Raw genomic sequence first — 23,090 nt, forward strand, 5'->3', positions numbered from 1 at the left:
TACTTTTGAGCTGGTGTTTGTAAAGGCCTTGGTACCGGGTGGTCTTCGTGTACTTCAGCCGCTACAATACGTAATTCAGTGACTATAAATTTATTCTTTGCTAGAACTTTTAATGATTACGTTTATGGCCATGTAATGATGAAGTGTTAGTCTATTAGGGCACATAACAACCGAAGTTGTTTACTAGGTAACACAGAAGCCTGGAGCATGTTCTTTATTCGGACACATCCAGTGGGCCGTGCTGTCCATCTTCTCGGCAAGACAGCAGCCAGCACATACCTAGAGGGCCAAGTTGGTAGAGAAATTGGGTGAATAAGACAGACAGACAGACAGACAGACAGACAGACAGACAGACAGACAGACAGACAGACAGACAGACAGACAGACAGACAGACAGACAGACAGACAGACAGATAGATAGATAGATAGATAGATAGATAGATAGATAGACAGATAGATAGATAGATAGATAGATAGATAGATAGATAGATAGATAGATAGATAGATAGATAGATAGATAGATAGATAGATAGATAGATAGATAGATAGATAGATAGAGAATATTTCTTGAAGTAGGCTAAGAATGCCAATCGAATTGAAAAGCATGGATTATCACGAGCAGACACGGGTGAGGAAAGGCGCAGCGGGGTTACATGACTCGTTGAATGTTTGTGCAGGGCTGCCGGTGCCTGTTCGGCTTCGCAGGTGACCGATGCGATGTTTATCCGGGCCGGTGCTGGCTCATGCACTGCTTTCTGCGTGACTGCTACAGCGTCCGCGGTGCGAGGCTGAGCTGCGTGTGTAACCGGGACCTCTACGGCACCAGAGTGCTATGTGAGCCACGATGTAGTTCTGTTGTGCGCTCGACGACCCTATGAGAATCACTCACGTGAATCCTTCAACCCGATGCTTATGTGTAACCGACAAACTTGATCTTTATGTTCATTGATCATTATGAGCAATAGTTTTTGCTCTAGTAAGGTTTACTGCAATCACCCGATTCTAGAGCACTCTTGATCGTAACTCGTGCCTAGTTTTTCCGGCCATAGAAGGAAAGCGATGCCCTTGGATGCAGCTGTGATTTTCATACGTCAGAAAATAATAACTGAGGTGCTGTTGGCTTGGCAGTTTTTTATGATAATAGACACAGGAGACAGTAATAGCGATGAGTTCAGACTTAAAAAGCTTTCGAGGACACCTAGCAGTTCATATGAGTTGCGAATGCAAAAGCATTTATGTCCACTTAAACGCCTCTGAGCGGACCTTAGAGTTTTGCACTGTGAGTAATGTTTTCAAGTTTTGCGGCGGGATATGCTATCGAGTTGGCGATTAAATTGATGCGGGTTAATTTTTTTTTACAGTTTCTACGTTAGCATGTTAGCATGTTAGCTATAGACTAGAACTATTTGGACGATATTGCTTAAAAATAAGTGGAGTTATTTTCACGCAGTGCGTTCGCTGATATCTATGGGGAGAGTCGCGCTGACGATTTCTTCTTCGGTGGCCACGATGTCTTCATTCCCATTCAGCTAGTCCCATGTCCAGGAATTCTGGACATTCTCCTTCGGAACTTCACAGCAACGCACAAGTGTGACTCAATGGGAATTTTTTTTTTCTAATTTATATTTCAGAATATAGGGCGAGGGTCAAAACGTTTCAAACGACGACAACAAGAGGGTAGTCCCTTCTAGCAACATATGCATTTTGGCACTTAGTCGGAACATTGGTGGTACGTTAAAGCAGTTAAAGAAAGTCAGACAGGGGCGGTGAAGTCCAACGACAGGAGAAAATCGTTTTGCACCCTCCCGCCAGAGGGCACATTGGCTTAAAAAAGCGCCAAATTTAAACCTTAAAGCGATTTATTACAGCTGACATTGAAAAGGTATTGGTAGAGGGAGTGTTATGCAGCCTGTTTGCACGTGCAGGCTTTTGTGAAGCAGCCGAGATGGTACAGAGTGGTTATGCATGTGCATGTCTTGAGCGTGCCTGGGTATGGTTCTATGCGCATGTTCGCTCTGTGTATGAGTGTGCGGGCGTGTGCCTCCGTATTTGCGTTTGCATGCGCGCGAGTGCGTGTATGCGTGCGTCAGCGTTCGCGACGTGTGTGAGCGTTCGCAGCGTATGTGGGTGCCTGCGTGTGTGCGCGCTTGTGCGCGCCCTTGCGGTGCATGCGTGGGCGTGTGTGTACGTGTACGCGTGCCAACGTGTGCTTTTCGAGTTTCAGCATGCAGGATTGCGAAAAAATGTGTGCGTGTTTGTGTGCGCATGGATATCTGTGCGTGCGTATTGTGTGTGTGTGTGTGCGCGCGTGTGTGTGTGTATGCGTATGACGGATGGAGAGAGAGTACGTGCGTGTGAGGGAGAGTGCGTTTGCGTGCGAGGGATACAGAGTGTGTGTGTGTGCGCGCGCGCGCGCGCGTGTGTGTGTGTGTGTTTGTGTTTGTGTGAGAAGAAAGAGAGAGACGCTGTTTAGAGACAAGACAAAGCGGACGTTGCGTACTACGCTGCGATGTTTTCCTTTGTTAAACTGTACTGCATGACCAGAATATAAGTTCTTTTAAAGTTTTTTTTTCCTTTAAACTAAGTTCTGTGTTATCAATCTCGCACAGCCGGCGTATAATCACTGTCGCGCTCACCTATCACTGTTTCCAGCATGTTTGTGCGCGCGAGGAGTGTGCGTGAGTGTGCGCGCCAGCGGAGAGTGTGTGCGCGTGCTAGTGCCTCCGTATGTACATATGCTTGCACGCGAGTGCGCGTATGTGTGTGTGAGCGTTCGCGGCGTGTGTGCATGCCTGCATCTGCGTGTTAGTGCATGTGTGTGTGCGCTTGCGTGCTTTCGGCGCATGCATGGCGGCGCGTGAATGTACACATGTGCGACCGTGCTTGTTCGTGTTTCAGCATGCATGCCTGCGGACATAACTGTGCGTGTTTGTGTGCGCATGGATATCTGTGCGTACGATGGGCACGATGAAGAGGGCGTGTGAATGCGTTTGAGGAAGAGAGTGTGTGCTCGTGCCAGGGAGAGAGAGTGCGTGTGAGTGTGCGAGGGTATTTGCGTGTTTGCGGGTGTGAGCGAACATTTTCCTGCTTACACCTACTCTTGGAAACAAACGCGATGTGGAGACCATTAAAGCCCGTGTTTAAATGCACGAGAGAACTACGAATGACACTGCAAAAAGAAAGCGCCTGCGATGTCAGTAATGCCGCCCTTGCCTACCACGGCCCGTAAGAGGCTGCCAAGCAGTTCAACTTCGTTATCTTGCTTCCGTCGGTGGCAGCGCAATGTCTTGAAGGCAATGACGCGCAAAATCTGCACTATCATTCGATCGTGTATCGTTTCGGTGACCAAGCGAGCTTTCGGCAGCGCACGTTTGTTGCTATATTGACATTTCAACTTTAAACGGCTTGCGTTCGGAAAAAACAATGTGAATAAAAATCGACAGTCGTCTGGCCGCAAGAAACATGCTCACGGAGCCGTGTCCTTCATGACAATATCTCAAAAGGCTGGAAGCGGTCAGGTCGACGTTACCCTCGACCTTTTTCCGCGTCAGCGAGGCTTTCAGAGAGCGCTTAATTGCAAGATATTTGTTCTTACTCTTACAGGATCATGTTTCATAAGCATATATTCGCTCAACTATACAATGTCGAAGGCAGGCTCCAAACTACTCATTCGCTTTAGCCACCCAAGATCAATTATTTAAAAGATAATCAACATACATTCGTGAATTACGCACACAACTGTTCAACTTGCTCCGTATCCGGAGGTTACCGTCTGAACACTCTAATGATAATAATGTCAGGAAGATTTACATTGATCTATTTCTTAAAATTTGGTGCCGTTAAAAAAGACCACCTGTATAATGATAGTGCAGTAGGCATCTAATAAAGCAGGTGCGAATGCTCGGACAGGTTTTCTTGGTGCAATTCAAGTTGATGAACTTAGAACACACGCATCCAAGGATGCACCTCTGTCTTTACAATGTATTCTGCTACATTGTTCAAGAAATGCCTCAGTGCCACGGTACATCACAAAAGGTGTGTGGTAGCATTATTTGCTCTCCCTAATAGATTTCTGAGCGTTCGCGGCATCAGGCTTGGTTTTCTGGCGTCATCAGGAATCAGAACAGTGAATTAGGGTCTGATTTATCTTGCATGAGTAATTGACAAATCGCGCAACAGAAGGTTCCCAGAATGATGTGTGATGACGACATTCTGCCACTATCGAGAATGAATGTGATTTATACACGAGCGAATGTTTGTGGCTACGCAGCGAAAAGCCTAGGCCTTAAGTTTAGCAGAGAGAAATCGGGAATTATGATGTTTAATGAAAAGACGAATAATTACATGGTGTCAATTCAACAGCAAGTCCTACGCATAGTCAAACAATGTATATGCATATTCAGCCATTGCATATTTGCTTGCTTACGAGGGTATGGGCCATTCCTGATTATGTCGTTCTTGTTTCGGGTATGAGCCCCCATTGCAACGAGCCACTTTAGATTTTTTCGCCCTAATCAACCAATATATCGTTTGCCAATGTAGCCGTGCGGTCTGGGGCTGCCTCCACCACGAGCACTAGGTCGGAACTCATGTTTCCATTGACTGCATACGTATATCAGCAATAATTCTAGAAAAAAGGCGGTATTTTTTTCTTTATGTGTTAACAATAGCCAGGTAAAATATATTCCGCAAAGCACTCATCCCAATACTTCAGTACTTTTTGTTCTAACACACACGTGCGCGCTACTGTATTTGATATAATGTACCATAATAGTTTTGCATTGATTTCCGCCAGGCAGCTGTTTTTATTTTTAATGACGCCAGGAAACCCAGCCTGATGTCAGCAACGCTCATATATGTAATCGGGAGCGCGCACAATGTTCTCGCATATACCTATGCGTATATACAGGGTGTCCCACGTAACTTGAGCCAAACATTAAATACATTCAAATGCAACGTACCTGTACAGACTCAACGTAATGTTTGCCATCGCTTGAAGATACTCAGATATTTATTTTTATTTCGGCATAATTAGATAATTAGCCTTAATTAATGAATCAAATTCTAAAATATTATAATTAGGTGAAAAGTGTCAGTGACAAAATTGTATAGCAATATGAAAACTCCCGATCAAGCAAAAAATGCAATGCCTCATAGCCCCGTAAGGCAGAGGCTACATACACTCAGCAAAGTGAAGCGAACAGTGCCTAAATTCTTTCTAATCACGCATACGACATACAAAACAGCATGTCGAAAAATGCCATCATCAATGGCTCATACCCCCGTGAGCAATGGTTCATACCCCAGTAAGCAATAAAAAATGTAACGACTCATAGTCCCGTAAGGTTCATGGCTACTCACTTTGCGTGAATTAGCTGCGATGACACTGCCTCTGTTGTCATCGGTGATTTCATTGCGTATGTGTGGGTACCGAAAAGGGAGCGGTTACGCGTTCCGTGTTGCAGATATAGCCCTTGCGATGCCACACTGATCCGGCCCAACCGACAACCCAGCGGCGTACGTGCATCTATTTGACATTATCAAAGAATGTGACTGCAGTTGCGAGGGAAATAATGACGACCCATTAGGACAATAAGTGAGTTTGTTCCTTTTGTTCAAAATTATGTCACCTCGGTCTCCTGTGCCAAACAGCTTCGCTGGTCAACCACCTTCACGGAGTGGATTGGCTCATGATTTTTTTTTTTACTTTCTCTCTGTCGATGAGGATCGCTATTGCGGCTTGTTGGTACGGCTTATTTTATTTTGTTGTAGCGCAAGCTGAACAAGGACAACACACGGGCTGCATGACGTTTCGAGGGTGTATATATTGCGACGAGAATGGGAAATAAATCTGTTGTTGAAAGTTAGCGTTGTGTGTGTCAGATGTGCCTTTCTGTTGACCTTGTTCAGCTCGCGCTACAACAAAATAAGATTTCTCTCTTTCTTTCTTCGTTTCTTCCTTCCTTTCTTTCTTTCTTTCTTTCTTTCTGTCTTTGTTTGTTTTCTCTTTCGTTCTTTTGTTCCTTCTTTCTTTCTTTCTGTCTTTGTTTGTTTTCTCTTTCGTTCTTTTGTTCCTTCTTTCTTTCCTTCGTTCTTTTTTCCTCTTGTTTCTTCATTCATATTCAGCCATTGCATATTTGCTTGCTTACGAGGGTATGAGCCATTCCTGATTGTGTCGTTCTTCTTTCCGGTATGAGCCATTGCAACGAGCCACTTTAGACTTTCACCCTAATCAACCAATATTTCGTCTGCCAATGTAGCCGTGCGGTTTGGGGCTGCTTCCACCACGGGCACTAGGTCGGAACTCATGTTTCCATTGACTGCATACGTATATCAGCAATATTTCTAGAAAAAAAATAGTGGTATTTTTTTCTTTATGTGTTAACAATAGCCAGTTAAAATATATTCCGCAAAGCACTCATTCCAATACTTCAGTACTTTTTGTTCTAACACACACGTGCGCGCTACTGTATTTGATACAATGCACCATAATAATTTTGCATTGATTTCCGCCAGGCAGCTGTTCTTATTCTTAATGACGCCAGGAAACCGAGCCTGATGTCACCAAGCTCATTTGTGTAATCGGGAGCGCGCACAATGTTCTCGCACACCTTGTGTGATATACCGTAGCGCTGAGGTGCTTCTTGTATAACGTAGGAGAGTCCGTAGTAAAAGCAGAAGTGTACTGTTGAGCGCATGTGCTTAAGTTGATGAACTTGAATTGCGACAAGAAAACCCGTTGGAGCATTTGCACCTGCTTTAACAGAAGCGTACTGCACCATGAATATCCAGGCAGTTACTTTTTAACGGCGCCAAATTTTAATAGAGCAATGTAAATCTTGCTGACATTATTGCTATCATTCCAGTGTTGAAATTGGTAGCCTCTACATACGGAGTAAGCTGAGCAGTTGTTTTCGTAATAAACGAAGGTACGATAATTAAATTGTCAATAATTGATCTTAGGTGGGTAACGGACATGTGTAGCTTGGAGCCAGTCCGCGAGACTACCTAGCTGAGCGAATAATTAATAAACATGCTTCTATTTTACAAATCCTTTACAGATAAACTCTGAAAGCATAACTGACGCTGAAAAAGACCGTCTTTAAGGGCGACCTGACAGAGCCCAGCCTTTTGTGATAATGTGATCAATAGCATCACTCCGTGAGTACGTTCCCTGCGGCCAGTGCACTTTTGATGTACATTTGTTTTGTTTTTTTTTCTAAATCAAGCAGTTTAAACCTTTGATGTCAATACAAAAGCGAACGTGTGCCGCCGAAAGCTGGCTTGGGCGAAGTAGGGGTGCACGACGCAATGATAGTGCAGATTTAGCGCGTCATCGCCGTCAAGACGCAAGGAAGATAACGAACGCGAACCGCTAGTAGCTCCTAGCGGGACCGTGCCGATGGTGATGGTGCCATCGAGACAAAATACAGGGTGGCAATACTGACTGTACAGGAGCTTTCAAAGCGAAGCTGTGTACCTCTGCCCCGAAATGCATTTGTCGTGTCAGGGAGCAAGAATTTTGGCCGATCCTGGAGGTTGCGAAGTATCGGGCTGTCACGCGGCGGAGGTGAAGCAGGCTTCAAGTGCTCCGCCAATACTACTACTACTACTACTACTACTACTACTACTACTACTACTACTACTAATAATAATAATAATAATAATAATAAAGATGCATTGTTTCCCGTCGATGGGCATGCTGGAATCATTTGTGAACCGCACATGGTCTCACGCGCAGAAGGCATTGCCGCATATGCATAGGCGGAAATGTATGTACAACCATACAACATGACTCGTAAGAGGAGAGAGGCACCGACTGTGGAGTGCAGTGTCTGCCCTACAAACGAAAGACGAAATTATGATATCCACTGTCTATATATGTATATTCAGGCACACCTAAGTGTGGTACTGAGAAGTTCATTACCACGCACTTTGCATTGGTTAGCTGCGATGACACTACCTTTGTGATCATCATTGAAGACTTCAATGTGGGCATTTGAAAACCAGAAAATAAATGGTTCACTGAGTTTGTGCATGAAGAATTTGGTTTGGAGTGCTACACCACTCGAAGTAACTCAATTAACCAACAATGGTCGTGCATAGATTCTACTTTGGCCAAGACATCTGTCTAAGGTTGTAACCGGACCAACCCGTATATATCACAGTAATCACAGTAAGGCTATCGTCACTACCATTACCAAGTGGTGACAGTGACAAGAACTTTATTAGAGTGTCCTGAGGAACTTGATTAGGGGGCACCCGAAGGCTCCCCGATCAAGTTGGTGGCTCCACCCACTACGGGACAGGGAGATGGTGACTCTCCGCGACGTCGCGGGCCCTCTGGACGGCCTGTAGTTGGCTTGTGAAATCCGAGCTCTTCAGCAAGGCGTCCCACTTGGACTCGTTATGAAAGTCGGAGTCCGCGTTGTACGGGCACAGCCAGAGCATGTGGTCGAAGGAGCAGCCCGCGTGACCGCATTTGGAGCACGATTGCGGAAAGTTCGGGTCTATCCAACTAAGCGCTCTCGGGGTGAGGTACGATCTCGTCCGTAAAAGCCTGAAAGTAACAGCCTGAGCCCTGTTCAGTTTCGGACTGGGGGGAGGGAATTTTCTCCTGCTTTGTCTGTAATGTGACGTAATTTCGTGAAAGGTTGTAAGTTTATCTTTGAAGGGGCAATCCTGCGGGAGAGCCGGACTGCTAGCTCTGGCGCGGTTCGTGAATTCACGCGCCAGGCAGTTGGCCCACTCGTTAGGGTTGCAACCCGCTCGGTTAGTTGCATCGTCCATGTGTGCCGGGAACCATGCTATGTTGATATGACCTGCAGTTTCTTCTCGCGTATTAATACGAAAGCATCTGTTAACGATGTTGGCTGCGTGTTTACAAACTAGAGCGGACGAGAAAGCCCTGACCGCCGTGCGCGAGTCAGAGAAAATGGACGCCGGGCCTTTTGCGGCTTGAAGAGCCAAGGCTATCGCGGTTTCCTCCGCCTCGTTCGCGTGTTTGGCGTAGATTGATGCGGCGCTGATAAGCGTTCCGCGCGCGTCAACGACCGTGATTGCAAACCTGTCTTCGCTGCCATATTTGGCGGCGTCAACGAAGAATGCATCTGCCCCGTAAGGATCTATTCGTCGAAGGATGGCTCTAGCCCGCGCTCTTCTGCGACCTTCGTTATATATTGGGTGGATGTTCCTCGGCACGGGCTCGACCTTTATACCTTCACGGGCTAATTTAGACAGGGGGTGTCGGTTGAGCGGAGCCTGCATAGGGAGTTGACCAGCTTCATCAAGAATTTTGATTCCCGGCTTAGTTGACGAAAGCCTGGAGATCTGTGCAATAAACTGTGCTTCAATTAATTCGTCTGTGGTATTGTGAATTCCAAGTTCAAGTAGTTTTAATGTGCTAGCGGATTGTGGAATACCGAGTATTCTTTTGACGCCGGACCTGATGAGTGTGTCGAGTTTGTTCTTTTCAATTTTGCTCCACTTGAGGTACGGTGCCGTGTAAGTAATGTGACTGATAAAGAAAGCTTGGAAGACCCTGAGTAGGTTGTCCTCATTGAGTCCCCCCCTTTTGCTTGCGATTCTAGTTATGAGTCTTGGTATGTTTTTCGCCTGCGCGCTCAGCTTGTTTAGAGCTTCTGCATTACAGCCTTTGGCGTTGATTAGAAGTCCTAAAATTTTGATGGAGTTCACCCTAGGAATGGGGTGCCCTTCTCGTGTTGTAATTTCGACTGGCAGCGTTTCCAGAGTGGTGAAAATAAATACAAGACCGCTTGTGTAATCCTGTGTGATGTGCTAGAGTTTAGCTGGTCATCCATCTTCACAGAGTGGAATGGCTTCTAATATTTTTTTTCCTTTTTGCGTCGGTTTCGCTTTCAGAAAGTGATAATATTGTCACAGTCGGTAATGTTCTCGACGGACGATTTCCCTTGTGCAGTCTGTCGTCGCGACCAGTTGAGTAACCTTGGAATTCAAACTGTCTGTTCCGTCAACCGATCGGACACCTATGCCTTTCCTACGGTCCCTCATTCGTGACGGCAGTGCCCCTCTCGACCTTTTCGCAATCCAGCGGAATAGCGAACATCTATATGGTATATATATATGGATATATATACCATAGAGAACCATAGAGCCATAGATTCCATAGATCGGCCGATTTGTTGCAACTGCCGAGGCGCTGCAGCCACATTTCCCCTCACTACCGCAATACCTGGACGTCATCCCAATATCAATCTGCGTTCCAACCTTACCACCGGTCACCAGGTACTCGTATAGTACAGGAAGATTCCATAGAGCCATCGAACTCTACTAAGGCGTCCTCATCTACACGGCAGAGTCGTTCACCTTCACCACGACGACCTCTGTCTCACTCACTCCCTGTTTGCAGTTCTCCTTCGCCCATGTACCGGCGCTCTACGGGAAACTGAAGGGTGCAGCTCCTTGGAGTGACGCTGCTAGAACGATCCCGACTGCAATTGCTCTACTGACCTTGCCGACGGATACGGATTTACTTGATGTGTACGTAGATGGTGTCCCTTCACTGCTCTGCTAGATGCAGGCGCGTGCATCTCTGCGATGAGCGACCAGCTTCGTAGACGGTTCACTAAAGTTTCGCAATTTTCAACTTTGACTTCTGATATTACGCCATCTCCTGTTGACGTCTTCTTTGCCGGCTGTCTTTCCTCACCTAACAAACATGGTTGCTCCCGAACTTTCGCCTCACCACGCCGACCAGTTATGCCACCTGCTCTCCTCGTTCAGCGACATTTTTTACTTGGGTCGCCCGTTAGGACAGACCTCTCTCACGACCCACTGTATTGATACCGATGACGCACACCCTATTCACAAGCGACCATGTCATGGTCCTTGCACAAACGACAAACAATTCAAACGGAGGTCAGGAACATGATCTCGAGAAGTCGTGGAACTGTCATTCAGTCCTTGGGCGTCCAATGTCGTTCTAGTTAAAAGGAAGGACGCCAGCTGGCGCTTCTGCGTGGATTACCAGCGCCTCAACAAAATCACCAAGAAAGGCGTTTATCCTCTACCAGCCGTTGATGACGCCTCCAACTGCCTCCACGGTGCAAAGTACTTTTCTTCCATCCATCTTTGTTCCGGATACTGGCAGATTGCTGTTGACAACATAGATTGAGAGAACATCGCGTTTATAACACCTGATGGCTTATATCATTTCAAAGTCATGCCTTTCAGCTTATGTGATGCTCCAGCTATTTTTTAACGCATGATGGACACACTCTTTCATGACCACAAGTGGTCCATCTGTATTTGTTACTTAGATGACGCCTTGATTTTTGCTCCTGCATTCGCCACGTACCTGGGGTGCCTCTCGCACATTCTTTCTGCTTTTATCAATGCTGGCCTTCAAATTCATTCTTCTAAATGCCACTTCGGACGCAGTCAAATTACTATCCTCGGTTATCTTGTTGATTCATCTGTTGCGCGCCCAGACCCGGGCAAAGTTCGTGCCGTACGGATGCTTCCCGTGCCAAATGTGCTAAATATATCCGGAGCTTCGTGGGCCTGTGCTCGTACTTCCGCCGTCGCATGCACAATTTTGCGGAGGTCACCCGCCCTCTGCTCTTGTGAAGGCAGACGTTTCATTTTCTTGGGGTCCTGAACAAGCAACTGCCTACTCGGAGTTTATCTCTCTCCTAACATTTCCATTCCTTCTTGCGCACTCCGACCAGACTGCTCCAACAGGAGTCCGCACTGATGCCAGTGGTCATGGAATCGGTGCCTGTTTTTGCGAACGTCAACGACGCCACGACCACGTCATTGCCTGCGCCAGCTGTCTGCTTTCTCCAGATGAGTGCAATTAGTTCATTACTGAACGTGAGTGCTTTGCACTTCTCTAGGCAGTGGCAAAATCTCGCCCTTACCTGTATGGTCGGCCCTTTACATTCACGAAAGACCATGCGCTCTGCTGGCTTTCGTCCCTCAAAGACCCTACCGGTCACCTAGGTCACTGGGCGCTACGCCTACAGGAATACTCGTACATGGTTGCTTGTGCGAGTTTACACCAACATGCCAACTGCTAGTACTACCACCTAGACGATGCTCCTGATGTTCCTGTGTGCTATGCTTCTGCTTCTGCATTTTCGCTATGTGCTTCGCTGACCTCGCTACCGAAGAGTGCTGAGATCCGGTATACGTGGCATCATGTACACGCTCACATCTAGATCATGTGATCCTTCTCTTGTTGATCCTTCTGTCCAAGCTGTACGATCTACCAACTTTTCGTCACTTCGGGGAATCAGTACGTACGACCGTGTCCGGCAACGATTCTTACGGCCTGGTCTGTACCGATCGGCCCGCCGCTACGTCGCTTCTTGTGAGTTGCGTCAACTACAGAAGAAGCCATCTGTTCTCACTGATGGTTTACTCCTACCTCTTGGCAATCCTACCGAACCCTTTTATCGCGTTGGTGTACGACTGTTGGCCCCTTTCCCCACATCTTGCTGATGCAACAAATGGACTGCCGTCGCAACTGATTCTACAACTTGGTTCGGGTTCACCAGAGCCCTTCCAACAGACGTAGCCTACTTCCTCTTGCACAAGATCATGTTCACCACGGCGCTTCTCGTCAACTTCTTACCGACAGGGGTCGCTCCTTCCTCTCTACAGTTGTGGTCTACTTGCTCCGCTCCTGTTCTACCAAACATAAACTTCGTACAGCATCCCACCCTCAGACGAACTATCTTAGGGGGCGGCTTATTCGATCAATAACGGACAAGCTCTCCATGTGTGTTTCTGAAAACCATCTTGATTCAGATATTGCTCTCACTTTTGTCACATTCGCCTACAATTAATCACGCTACGACACTATAGGTTACTCGCCATTTTATTCCTTGTACGGCCGAGATCCAGTATTGCCTTTTTACAATACTGCCTACTACTCAAGAGCCCGTGTTTCAGTATACCCGCCATGTAATTGCTCGAGCCCAAGAAACATGCCTAGTTGCTCACCGTCGCCTTTGTGCTTCTTAGAAAACGCAGAAAAGCATTTGTGACATTAGTCACCGGGACGCCGATTATGTTCCCAGGTATCTTGTCCTTCGGCGATCTCCCAGCCGCCGCTTCGGCCGCTCGAAAAAACTAATGTCCCGCTATTCCGGCCTTACCGGGTCCTTTGTCAGGTAAGCGACGTAACCTATGAGATCTCTCCGACCGCACCTACTACTCGCTCCATCCAGGCATCCCATGACGCCGTACTTGTCGGCTGCCTAAAACGCTACTAGTCAGTTTCAGCATAAAAATCAGCGGAATGGCACTTCCATGCCAGGTGGAAATACGTTACACAGTTCTGCACAACGCTGAGGAAGATGAGCAGGAGCTTGGGACTGAAGAAGACAATGCTTCAGAAACTAGACTGCAGTAATTGTCTTTGCCAATTACTGTAAATTACTCCTGATTCTGTAACTTACAAAAAATTAAATTATGGAGCTTTACCTGCCAAAACCACCATCTGATTATGAGGCACGCCATAGTGGAGGACTCAGGAAAATTTCGACCACCTGGGATTCTTCAACGTACACCAAAATCTAAGTACAAGGGTGTTTTCGCATTTTCACCCCCATCGAATTGCGGCCCCCATACTGTAAATACGCTACCCGTCTTGCTTCTTCTTTCAGCAATAATATTCTAAATCGAGCCTAACCGGAAGCTTTAGCTCCTACATGGGAAATGAACAATGGTTTCTTCTCACAATCACTGCACCGAAATTAATTAGTTATGTTGAACTCACAAGAGACCGTTAAAATGAGATTGCAGAAACCACGAATTTTTATTTAACTTCCACTTTTTTAAATTCTGAAAATATGCGAAATTTAAAGAAACGCTACCTGAAGTATACAACCCCGCACCTCACCAACAAAAAATAATGTCGCAATTCTCTAAGCTGCACCTAATATTTCATTTATTGCGGACGAAAATGATATAACATGTGCCACCCTTAAGTACACCACTAATTCCTGAATGTGGCATTCGCAAAACCTTGACAAGCATTGTAACAACCTCACATACATCATAAATTCATACGTCAAACTTGCCCGATTGAGCTGCTCCAATATAGAGATGTGATACCAGTTTTTGATGCTAACAAGCAGATTTGTAAACTTCGTACTTCTATTCTTTTTTCAGATTTACTGATTTCCGACGTCTTGTCAATACTTCTATATGGCCTAAATCAAAATTATTTCTGCTGCAATCACTGATTTAACGTTCTCTCTTAAATGCTACACGTTCTCTCTTAAATGCAACAATTCTCATTCAGGTCATTGAGCTGTTTTCGCACAAAATCATGCCTTTTACATGTATTTGAGCGGCCGGCATCGAAGATAGGCCCTAGCTAAAGCTTCCTCTTATTCAATCATTCCGGTTCTACCGGAAACCCACGAAACACAAAGCTGGCTATATGGAAGCCCACGGCTGCAGTGGTGTACAAATAATAGGAAAATACAACGAAGGAAACCAAAGGGAAGCTTTGCGGGAGCCATTATCTCGGCCAGACATCTCACACGGAATGCCAACGAGCTGCCTGGCAAGGTGTCTAACAAAATCATCGATTCATTGCCAGTCGGGCAAGTAGCAGATAAGGCCGATACTTGAGCGCGCTCGTTTTCAAGTACCGAGGTGAAGCAACAGTCTCAGGGTGCGCTTCTTTTTATTATGTTTTCTTTTGTTGTGCGTCATGGCATACGTCACGGCGCGAATTTCAAATCATTAAGGTGGATACGCCACGTGGTGGCGAAAAAGGAAACCAAACGCTTGTCCAGGGGCGCGATCGGAGATATTTTGTTCGATACGCGTTCTGTTCAGTTGCTGCAACGTCACAAAGTTGCAGTATGCAAAATTTGTGACAGCGGGGCGGAGAGAGCAGCCAATCAGGAAGCGGTGACCTCCCCGGAAGTTTACCTCCGTCGTTTGTCGTCTGCTTGCAAACAGTATACTACAAAGCCAAATGTTTCTCGTCTTCCAATTGAATGAAATCTTTATCTAAAAAAAAGTATTTTTTCTTCTCAAGCCCAAACACGTTTTCAAATAGTAGTACGTGTGACTACTGCAATTTATAACTATTAGGTTCTTTGCGTCGTCCCTAGGTGGTGTCGCGCACAGCGAGAAGGAAAAAGAAAAAAAAACGACGGGAAGAGTGGCGCACTTCTCAAGAGGCAGCGACAACATCCCAGTGGCTCGCTGGCACCGATGATCTTGTCGATTTCTCTTTACAACCAACGAATTATTTGTTTCGAGAAACAAAAACGACGCCGGAATTCACTTTCTGCCATTTCTCCAAACGCGTTCCTCCTTCCTCTAGAAAAGCCAGCGCAACAACCTAAGTTTCCAACGGAAGCGCCATTTTCTAGAATTAAACTATGGATTGGATTCAAACTTGCCATTCCGCAGCCGAAAAGGCCGCCTGTTGGATCCAATCCAATCCACCAGACGCGCCATGCGAAGCCGTATGATCGCTCCAAACTTCTCAACTCCCGTCGCGTTCGGACGAAATGCTCGGTGGGAGGATGATTGACAGGAGCGTGTCGTCATTTTGACGTCACCAAAAACGGGGCGGCGCCCCGCGGCTGGCGACGTCGGCGCGGAGTAGGCCAATCGCGCGCGCCGGTAACCGAACGAACGCGCCGAACAACCATCTCCGATCGCACCCCAGAATTCCTGGGTATGACTGCCCGCCTCTTCGCTACTTTTGCTGCGTTCTTCCGCTCCCTTACTTCGTCTGCGCTGTGCTGGCGTAGACAGCCACGTTTCCCTATTGCCGATGTTGCGCCCACCGGCGATGTAGATGCTTCGGACTCCATAGCGCTACGCGCTGTCCGAGCCAGCAAGCAGCAGCAGATGCAGCGGCAGCAGCCTGAGGTGCCAATGCCGCATGCCACCGAAGTACTGCGCGAATGAGACCGAGAAAGTAACAGCGGCTAGCAAGGCCGGCCCGCAGGTGCACGCACCAGCTTAGCCCAAGGGGGGGGGGGGGGTTGTGAGAGAAAGATACGGCACGCTGATGTGGCGTCGCGGCGATGCTCTCTTCCCCGATGCAACACCTGGTGCGCTAGTGCGGCAGCAAGCGTTCTGTTTTGCCCGCTGTGCTCCTTTGAAGGGCGCTCGTAAAGTGGCGTCGCAGCCAATGAGGTCCTCCAGACGCCGGCCTTTTCGCTCAATGGGTCCCATTTCATGTTCTCGCATCAGAAATAATTTATTGCAACCGAGCTACAGTGGACATGGCACAACCCGTCGTAGCTGTCCGATGGGTTTTTTTTCGCCGTTAGCTTCCTCAGAGCATCTCATCGTCGTTGCTGTCTATGAGATTTGAGATACCACATTTCTTAAAGGGCCTTCAAAGAGAAAGCAAATCGAGTTATATTAGTAATTCACCCTTGAACGATAACAAGAAAAAAATCACTTCAAAACCAAAGAAGGCTTGATAGGCCGGGAAAAAACGCAAGAATGAAAGACTGGTGGCGACGCCACCTCGAAGTTCGCGCACCAGCTCATTGTGTGACGCCAATGATTTTGACGGCGTCTGCTACGGCCTGGTTATTTGTTATTGATAGTGGTTCTGATACACGGCATGCTAAAAGAGCCAAAGAATGAGCTTAGAACGTTTACAGAACTTTCATTGCGAAACAAACACGTTTGAACCTGTGACGTCACATTGACGTACCGGCGCTGCGGTATCGCTGGGGTTTCGCGCGGCAAGGTGGTCTTATCGAGTGAGGCACGCTGGGATCAAGGAGAATTAGAAATTCAAATCTCGAGAGACTCGGACCACTGTCGCCCCAGTTTGTTTCGGCTACTGAACCGTACCTGTGATAGAAGCTTATTCTCGCTCTCTTAAAACAAATTAAATTGTGGAAACCTCTTTTTGAATACAACTATAATATGTTTTCTAAACACGCGTCTAACTTCCCATAAGTTTCATTATAAGCTCCGGATTCTAGATATTTCAGACCTACTAACGCGTCATCGCAGAAACTATGAAAGTCAGTGAAAAAATACGTTTTATTTAAGTGTGCACCGGCGTTCTTTCTTGAAATATCGCGTAAACGTATTCTCGATTGAGGTGAATAATTATGACAATTTGCAACAGTGTTTGCTGTTGGGCTAGTTGCGCGGAAAGAAAACAACTCAAATGACTTCTTTGTGCTGGTTCCATTTTAAGTGACAATCTACGTTGGAAAGCGCATCATCACCGCGAATTTCATTAGCGGAGCGCGTAAATCACTTTCTGCACGACATAACGCCGCGTTCTCTCGCATATTGCGAGAAATGAGGCTTTGAAGAAACGCGAGAATGGAAGCAGTTGAATGGTGTGACGCAATTAAAGCCTTTGCGCTTTACGGAAAATGTCATTTGGCAGTATAAAAAAATTGCTGGTTATTTCACAATCGAGAGTATATGTAAGCATGGAATGGCGACCGGTAAAGCAGGTTGGTTGGAGATGATACTAGCCACAATCTTAAAATTAGTACAGAGCGTGTCCGCAACGGCACACCCCACCAGAGCACACCGCGCCATACCGTGCTAGGGTACATATGAACGATGCCTAGCCAAAAGAAAAAAAAAACCGACTGAAGGCGGCACGACAGGCCGCGGAAGACGCCAGGGAAACAGAGCGCACTGCCCAGATAGAATAAAAAAATCGCCTGAAGGAGGTGCCACGCAGCATTGCGCCATCTCTCGAGGCGACGCAAGAAGTCGCGCCGCGGAACTCACGGATGGCTGGCGTTCAAAAGAGCACGAGCAAGCCTGTTTCAGAGCGAAAAGCTCAGAATTAAGTGCATGGTGCCTTGTATCTGCCTTTTGAACGTCGCTATTGTAAATGACAAATGAAACTTCAGCGTGCTAGATGTTACAGCTTGAGTGACATTCTGAACAAACATGAGGAAGAACTCGGAAGCAATATTTTTTGTAATTTGTTTGGGCAGCAACTAATGCATGTAACGCGGTCCTATACGAAGGGTTGGACCAGAGACCGTATTTTGTTAAGTTTTAACTGGTTTCCCGGATGCAACTCGGTTGGTTCTCGCAACTTGCCCTGATGTTTTTATTTGAGTGCCTGGATAACGGCTCTGGCTTTTGGCTCAAGGTCATTTGAAGGCCGTCTATAACGGGAGCTAAAATCATTTCACGCTAACCATAATTCTCCGGAATGCGGCGGCGCAGCCTTATATTCGACGTTCAGTTTGTGCCCTCCTCGCAGCCAGCCTGTACTGGTACAACGAAGGCCTCCAGGGGGCGTACAGGCCACCACCACCATCTTGGCACGACGTAGTCCCGATGCAGGCAGGCAACGATTTGGAAGCATACACAATGGGTGAGCTTGTAAAGTACCTCTGTATCATTGTAGTAGGTAGGCCAGTTCTGCTGTTCAGCTCCGAGCGATTTTATCAGCAGGGTTTCTTTCAGTTGGCAATGCGGGATAGCGACGATAATAAGAAATATGTTGCGACATTTTACCGCCAAAGTAATTAAGTTTCTTTTTGGTTGACTGAAAGATTGAATTCTGTCTAATAATTTCACTGCTGCTACAACAGACGCTGTTTCGGATCATTCCAGAATAAATTTCTCTCTGCTAGTGCAAGCATTGCTCGGCACTAGAGAGTCCTTGTGTGCAGCCTAGTTAGAAATGCGGTCACCGCAGGCCAGAAATCAAACTCGCAACCGCGTGGTCAGCAGCACAACGTCGTAGTCAGTGTGTCACCGTCACATGTGTCTTACTCGGGCTCTGCTTCGCCTACTATGCTTTTTATTGCGATAGCACTTGTGTGGACAAGTCAGGCAAATTGTGCCGTCCCCGTGGCGTCCCATATAAAGACTGAGTACGATAAGAATGAGCAGCCCGCCCGCCGTATGCTGAGAATGCGAGAGTAAACGCGAGAGGGTTAACAGAGAAGGATGGCGGCTTGACGCGCGCCGCGTTCTCTCGCGCGCGATATAGGAGGTCACGTGATAGAGCATGCGCTATGAAAGGAGCGCGCGCTTCCACTCTTCTAGCTTTGTCGCGGCTGCGCATTGCTGTCCGATTGAGTGAGCGTATAGTTGGCCCGGACGCCGTATGTTGGATGTCATTTGTAGCGGATGCAAGGAGTCAGAGCGAGACAAGATGAGTGGCGGCTTCTTGCGAACGTAATGTTGGAGGTCGCATTATCAAATACCCCTGTCACACGGGAAGATTTAATGTCATTTGAATCGAATGACATTCGATGCATCGAATGCGATTCGGTCTCTTGTGGTGCTACACAGTAAAATATAATGGCATTCGCAAATGATATCAATGACGATCTGGAACAAAATTTGTGCAGTTCAAAGAAATTTTGTGTCCATTAAACGCGTTTAAGAACTTTCATGAGTACTTTAAAGCGGACGAAAACATTTTGACGCCAATTATTCACAACTAAAAGCACTTCGATCAACACATCCAATATGGCCGACGGCCGCAACAGACTCCTGATGCAAAGAGTAATAGCGCTTGAGCACAGCCCGTGGTGAAATTATCATCGCGACAAAAATAATTATTTCTTTTTATAAGACTAAAAAATAACTTCTGACTTTGCTGATGCACGCATTAATTTTTCGCGTTGCGTGTCGCTATTCTCTATCTGGGGTCAAGAGTATACATTCGGTTCGAAATCGAATGCGAATGAGTTCCCCTAACTCATTCGATGGCAAATCTCATTCCCTTCGAACGACCTTAAATTTTCCCGTGTAAACCCCGATTAGTGGGATTATATGCGAATGTCATTCGATTCGAACGACATTAAATCTTCTCGTGTGACAAGGGTATAAGTAGGCCAGAGACGGAGAAGCCGGCGGTAACACAAAGCGTTCTTTCCCGGCTGCCGGCACTCCTCATCACGCCAGAGTTGTGACAGTGTGCACACGTGGTTATCGAGCGACGTGTGTTCATGTTTGTGCGCGTGTGGCGTTATGTTCGTTAATTTAGTTAGTAAGCGAATGCTTACTGCAGTTTATACGGCCTAAAACTACGTATCTTTATGTAATTGTGTAATACTTTGCTAACACTATCAATGCTTTGCCTGTCGGGCAAAAATGGGAGTTTTTTTTTCGTGTAATATTGCTCGCAGATGGTGTGGACGATGAGATCGACCTGACTCTATACCAACAAGCCGTTGCCGCTGCCGCCTCCCCAACGAAGGCCGAAGTCGCTGCTCGAGAGTCGTCGCTTCTAGCCGACAGCAAAGGCGAGTCAGAGCAGCCGCTATTGAAGGGCACTGGCTACAGCGAGTCGGCGTCTACGGCAACGTCTTCCGGCGGGAACAGTTGGATTCACTTGGGCTCGGGTCTTCTGAACAAAACACTTCGCGTGCTTCCCAAGTACGAGCTACCGAAGATCGTCAGTGGAAGCAAGCTCCTCGGCCAGATGATTCTGATGCGTAACGTTTCTACCAAGTCAACTGCCAGTCAACTGTCAGGCGATGAGCGAGGTATGTATTTCACAGACGGGGATTTTTAAAGCTCGCAAGCAGGACAGCACTCGTATAAGAAATCGGGTCATACAGTATAGCAGTTCGCGCTCCCCTTTCAGATGGGAGTTTAGGTTAGATTAGGTTAGGCAGCCGGCTTAGTTCTCTAATAAATTATCCTGCAAATCCCCAAGTGGGACCTAAATATGCTCACTGCAACAGATATAGGTCTTGATTACCATGATTCCTTTATAAATAAGAATATTCTTTGCCTTCCTTCTCGGTGTTTGGCGCGTTTGTTCGGTCATATTCGCCCCGAGTAAAGTCGGCCTATCCTGAAGGTAGTGAAGCAGTAAAGTGGGCCCGTCCCGGATGATCATAATCATCATCGTATTGTTATATTCAATGCATGACGGAGGCCTCTCCCAGAGGTTCCCTATTACCCGTTTTGCGCTCACTGATTCCAGCTTCCTAATTTGCGATTTCCTGATATCATCACCTCACCCCACCTAATTTCCTGCCGTCCTCGACTTCACTTATCTTCTCTCGGCGCCCATTCTGTAACTGTGCCGGTTCACCGGTTGTCTATCCTGCACATTACATGATCGACCCAGCTCGATTTCTTTCTCTTAATGTCAACAATAGCCTCCACGGAAGCTAACATCGTAACAAGCGACTGCGAGACAGCCGTCAAGAACTATGCAAAAGGGAGAATCTCGCCGGAAGCACTGAGAATTTTCAACTTTCGTGAAGATCGCGACATTCACATTATATGGGCACCCGCACACTCCTCCCTTCCCGGGAATGAAATAGCGCACAACCTGGCTCGAGAACTGACAGGCCGAGCAGGTGACACGCAACAAATACTGGGAACGGAGAGAGACCGGATGACCAGCTTTAACGAGATCACCAAACACTATAAATTGGAAAGGGCCCATTTCCCCCCGGCACACTCCTCGTTAAACAGACGGCAAGCGACGGCATGGCGCCTCTTACAAACAGATACATATCCGAACCCGGTGGCCTACCACCGCTACTACCCGGACCTTTACACGGATAGATGTAGATTCTGTGAAGAAAGGGCGGACCTACAACATATGGTTTGGGCTTGTCCTCGTACACCCATACAAAATAAAATAATTAAGACCAGAGAGCAGTGGGAGACCGCGTTGCTCAGCTGTGCACCGGAAGACCAACTCAAGGCAATCCAGCAGGCCGAAGATGCCGCCAGGGCCCGAGGGTTCGAGGCCGTCATTTACGTAGAGGCCTAGGTCTCAAATCTGCTGTGCACAAATAAAGTTTATTCCTCCTCCTCCTCCTCAACTAGAATATCGGCTAACCCTGTTTGCTCTCTAATACACACCGCTCTCTTCCTCTCTCTCTTAATGTTACGTCTAACGTTTTTCCTTCCATCCCTCGATGCGTAGTCCTTAACTCATTCTCGAGCTTCTTTTTTAACTTCAAATTTCTGCCCCGTATGTTAGCATCGGTGGAATGCAATGTTTGTACACTTTTCATTGAAACGACAGTGGTAAGCTCCTAGTAACGATTTGGTTATGTTTGCCGTACGCACTCCGGCTCATTTTTGTGCTTCTTTAAATTCCTTCGCGTGGTCAGGGTCGCCTGTGAGTAATCTACCTAGATATGCGTACTCCTGTACATACTCTAGAGGCTAGCTGGCGATACTGAATTCTCGTTTACTTGGCAGTCTATTCAGCATTGCCTTCGTCTTCTGCATGTCAATATTGAACCCCAATTTTACACTTTCTCTATTTAGGTCCTCAATTATTTGTTGTAATTCGGCCCCGGTGTTGCTGAACAGGAAAATGCCATCTGCAAACCGAAGGTTTCTGAGATATTCGCTGTTGATCCGCACTCGTAAGCCTTCCCAGTCAAATCGCTTCAAGAATACTTCTAAGCATTCAGTGCGTGGCATTGGAGGGATAGTGTCTCCTTGCATGACCCCTTTCTTGATAGAGAATTTTGTTTTTCTTGTAGAGGACCAAGGTAGCTGTGAAATGTTTGTAGATATTTCTCAATATATTCACATATGCCTCCTGTACTTGCTTACGTGGCGCCTCCATGACTGCTGGTGTCTCTATGGAATCAAATGTCTCTTTATAATCTATGGAAGCCATATATAGAGGCTGATTGTACTCCGCAGATTTCTCAGCTACCTATTGATGATATGCATGTGATACATCGCAGAACATTACTTCTAGAAGCCAGCCTGTTCCCTTGATTGATTGAAGTCAAGTGTTGCCCTGATTTTATTCGAAATTGCCTTGGTGAATATTTTCTACAACACTGAAAGCAAGCTGGTGAGCCTATAATTCTTCCGTTTTTTTAACGTCCCCCTTCTTATGAATTAGTATAACGTTGGCAGTCTTTCAGTCCTCTGGTACATTTGAAGTCGTGAGGCATTGCTTATAAAGGGCCGCAAGCTTTTGAAGCATAATATTTGCTTCATATTTGATCAAAACGACTGTTATTAGATATTCTTCGGCCGCTTTTCTCCAGGACATGTCTTGCAACGTCATTCCAACTTCATCGCTAGTTATACAGGGTGTTCAACTATCATGCACCAAGATTTAAACATATGCAACAGAACATATTTAAACATAGCAACAG

The 23,090-nt window shown here is 46.7% G+C and overlaps 1 protein-coding gene across 1 annotated transcript in view; it reads left to right on the forward strand.

The window, feature by feature from the left end:
* Positions 1-681: 681 nt before the first annotated feature.
* LOC142571155 (uncharacterized) overlaps positions 682-23,090 on the forward strand; it is a 28,145-nt gene continuing 5,736 nt past the window's right edge. Inside the window, exons 1-3 of the mRNA XM_075679433.1 lie at positions 682-834; positions 18,236-18,349; positions 20,121-20,480. Coding sequence (XP_075535548.1) covers positions 744-834; positions 18,236-18,349; positions 20,121-20,480 — 565 coding nt within the window. The 5' untranslated portion in view covers positions 682-743. The remainder of the gene's footprint in view (positions 835-18,235; positions 18,350-20,120; positions 20,481-23,090) is intronic.

The sequence above is a fragment of the Dermacentor variabilis genome, chromosome 2 (genome assembly GCF_050947875.1).
Source record: "Dermacentor variabilis isolate Ectoservices chromosome 2, ASM5094787v1, whole genome shotgun sequence".
NCBI lineage: Eukaryota > Metazoa > Arthropoda > Arachnida > Ixodida > Ixodidae > Dermacentor > Dermacentor variabilis.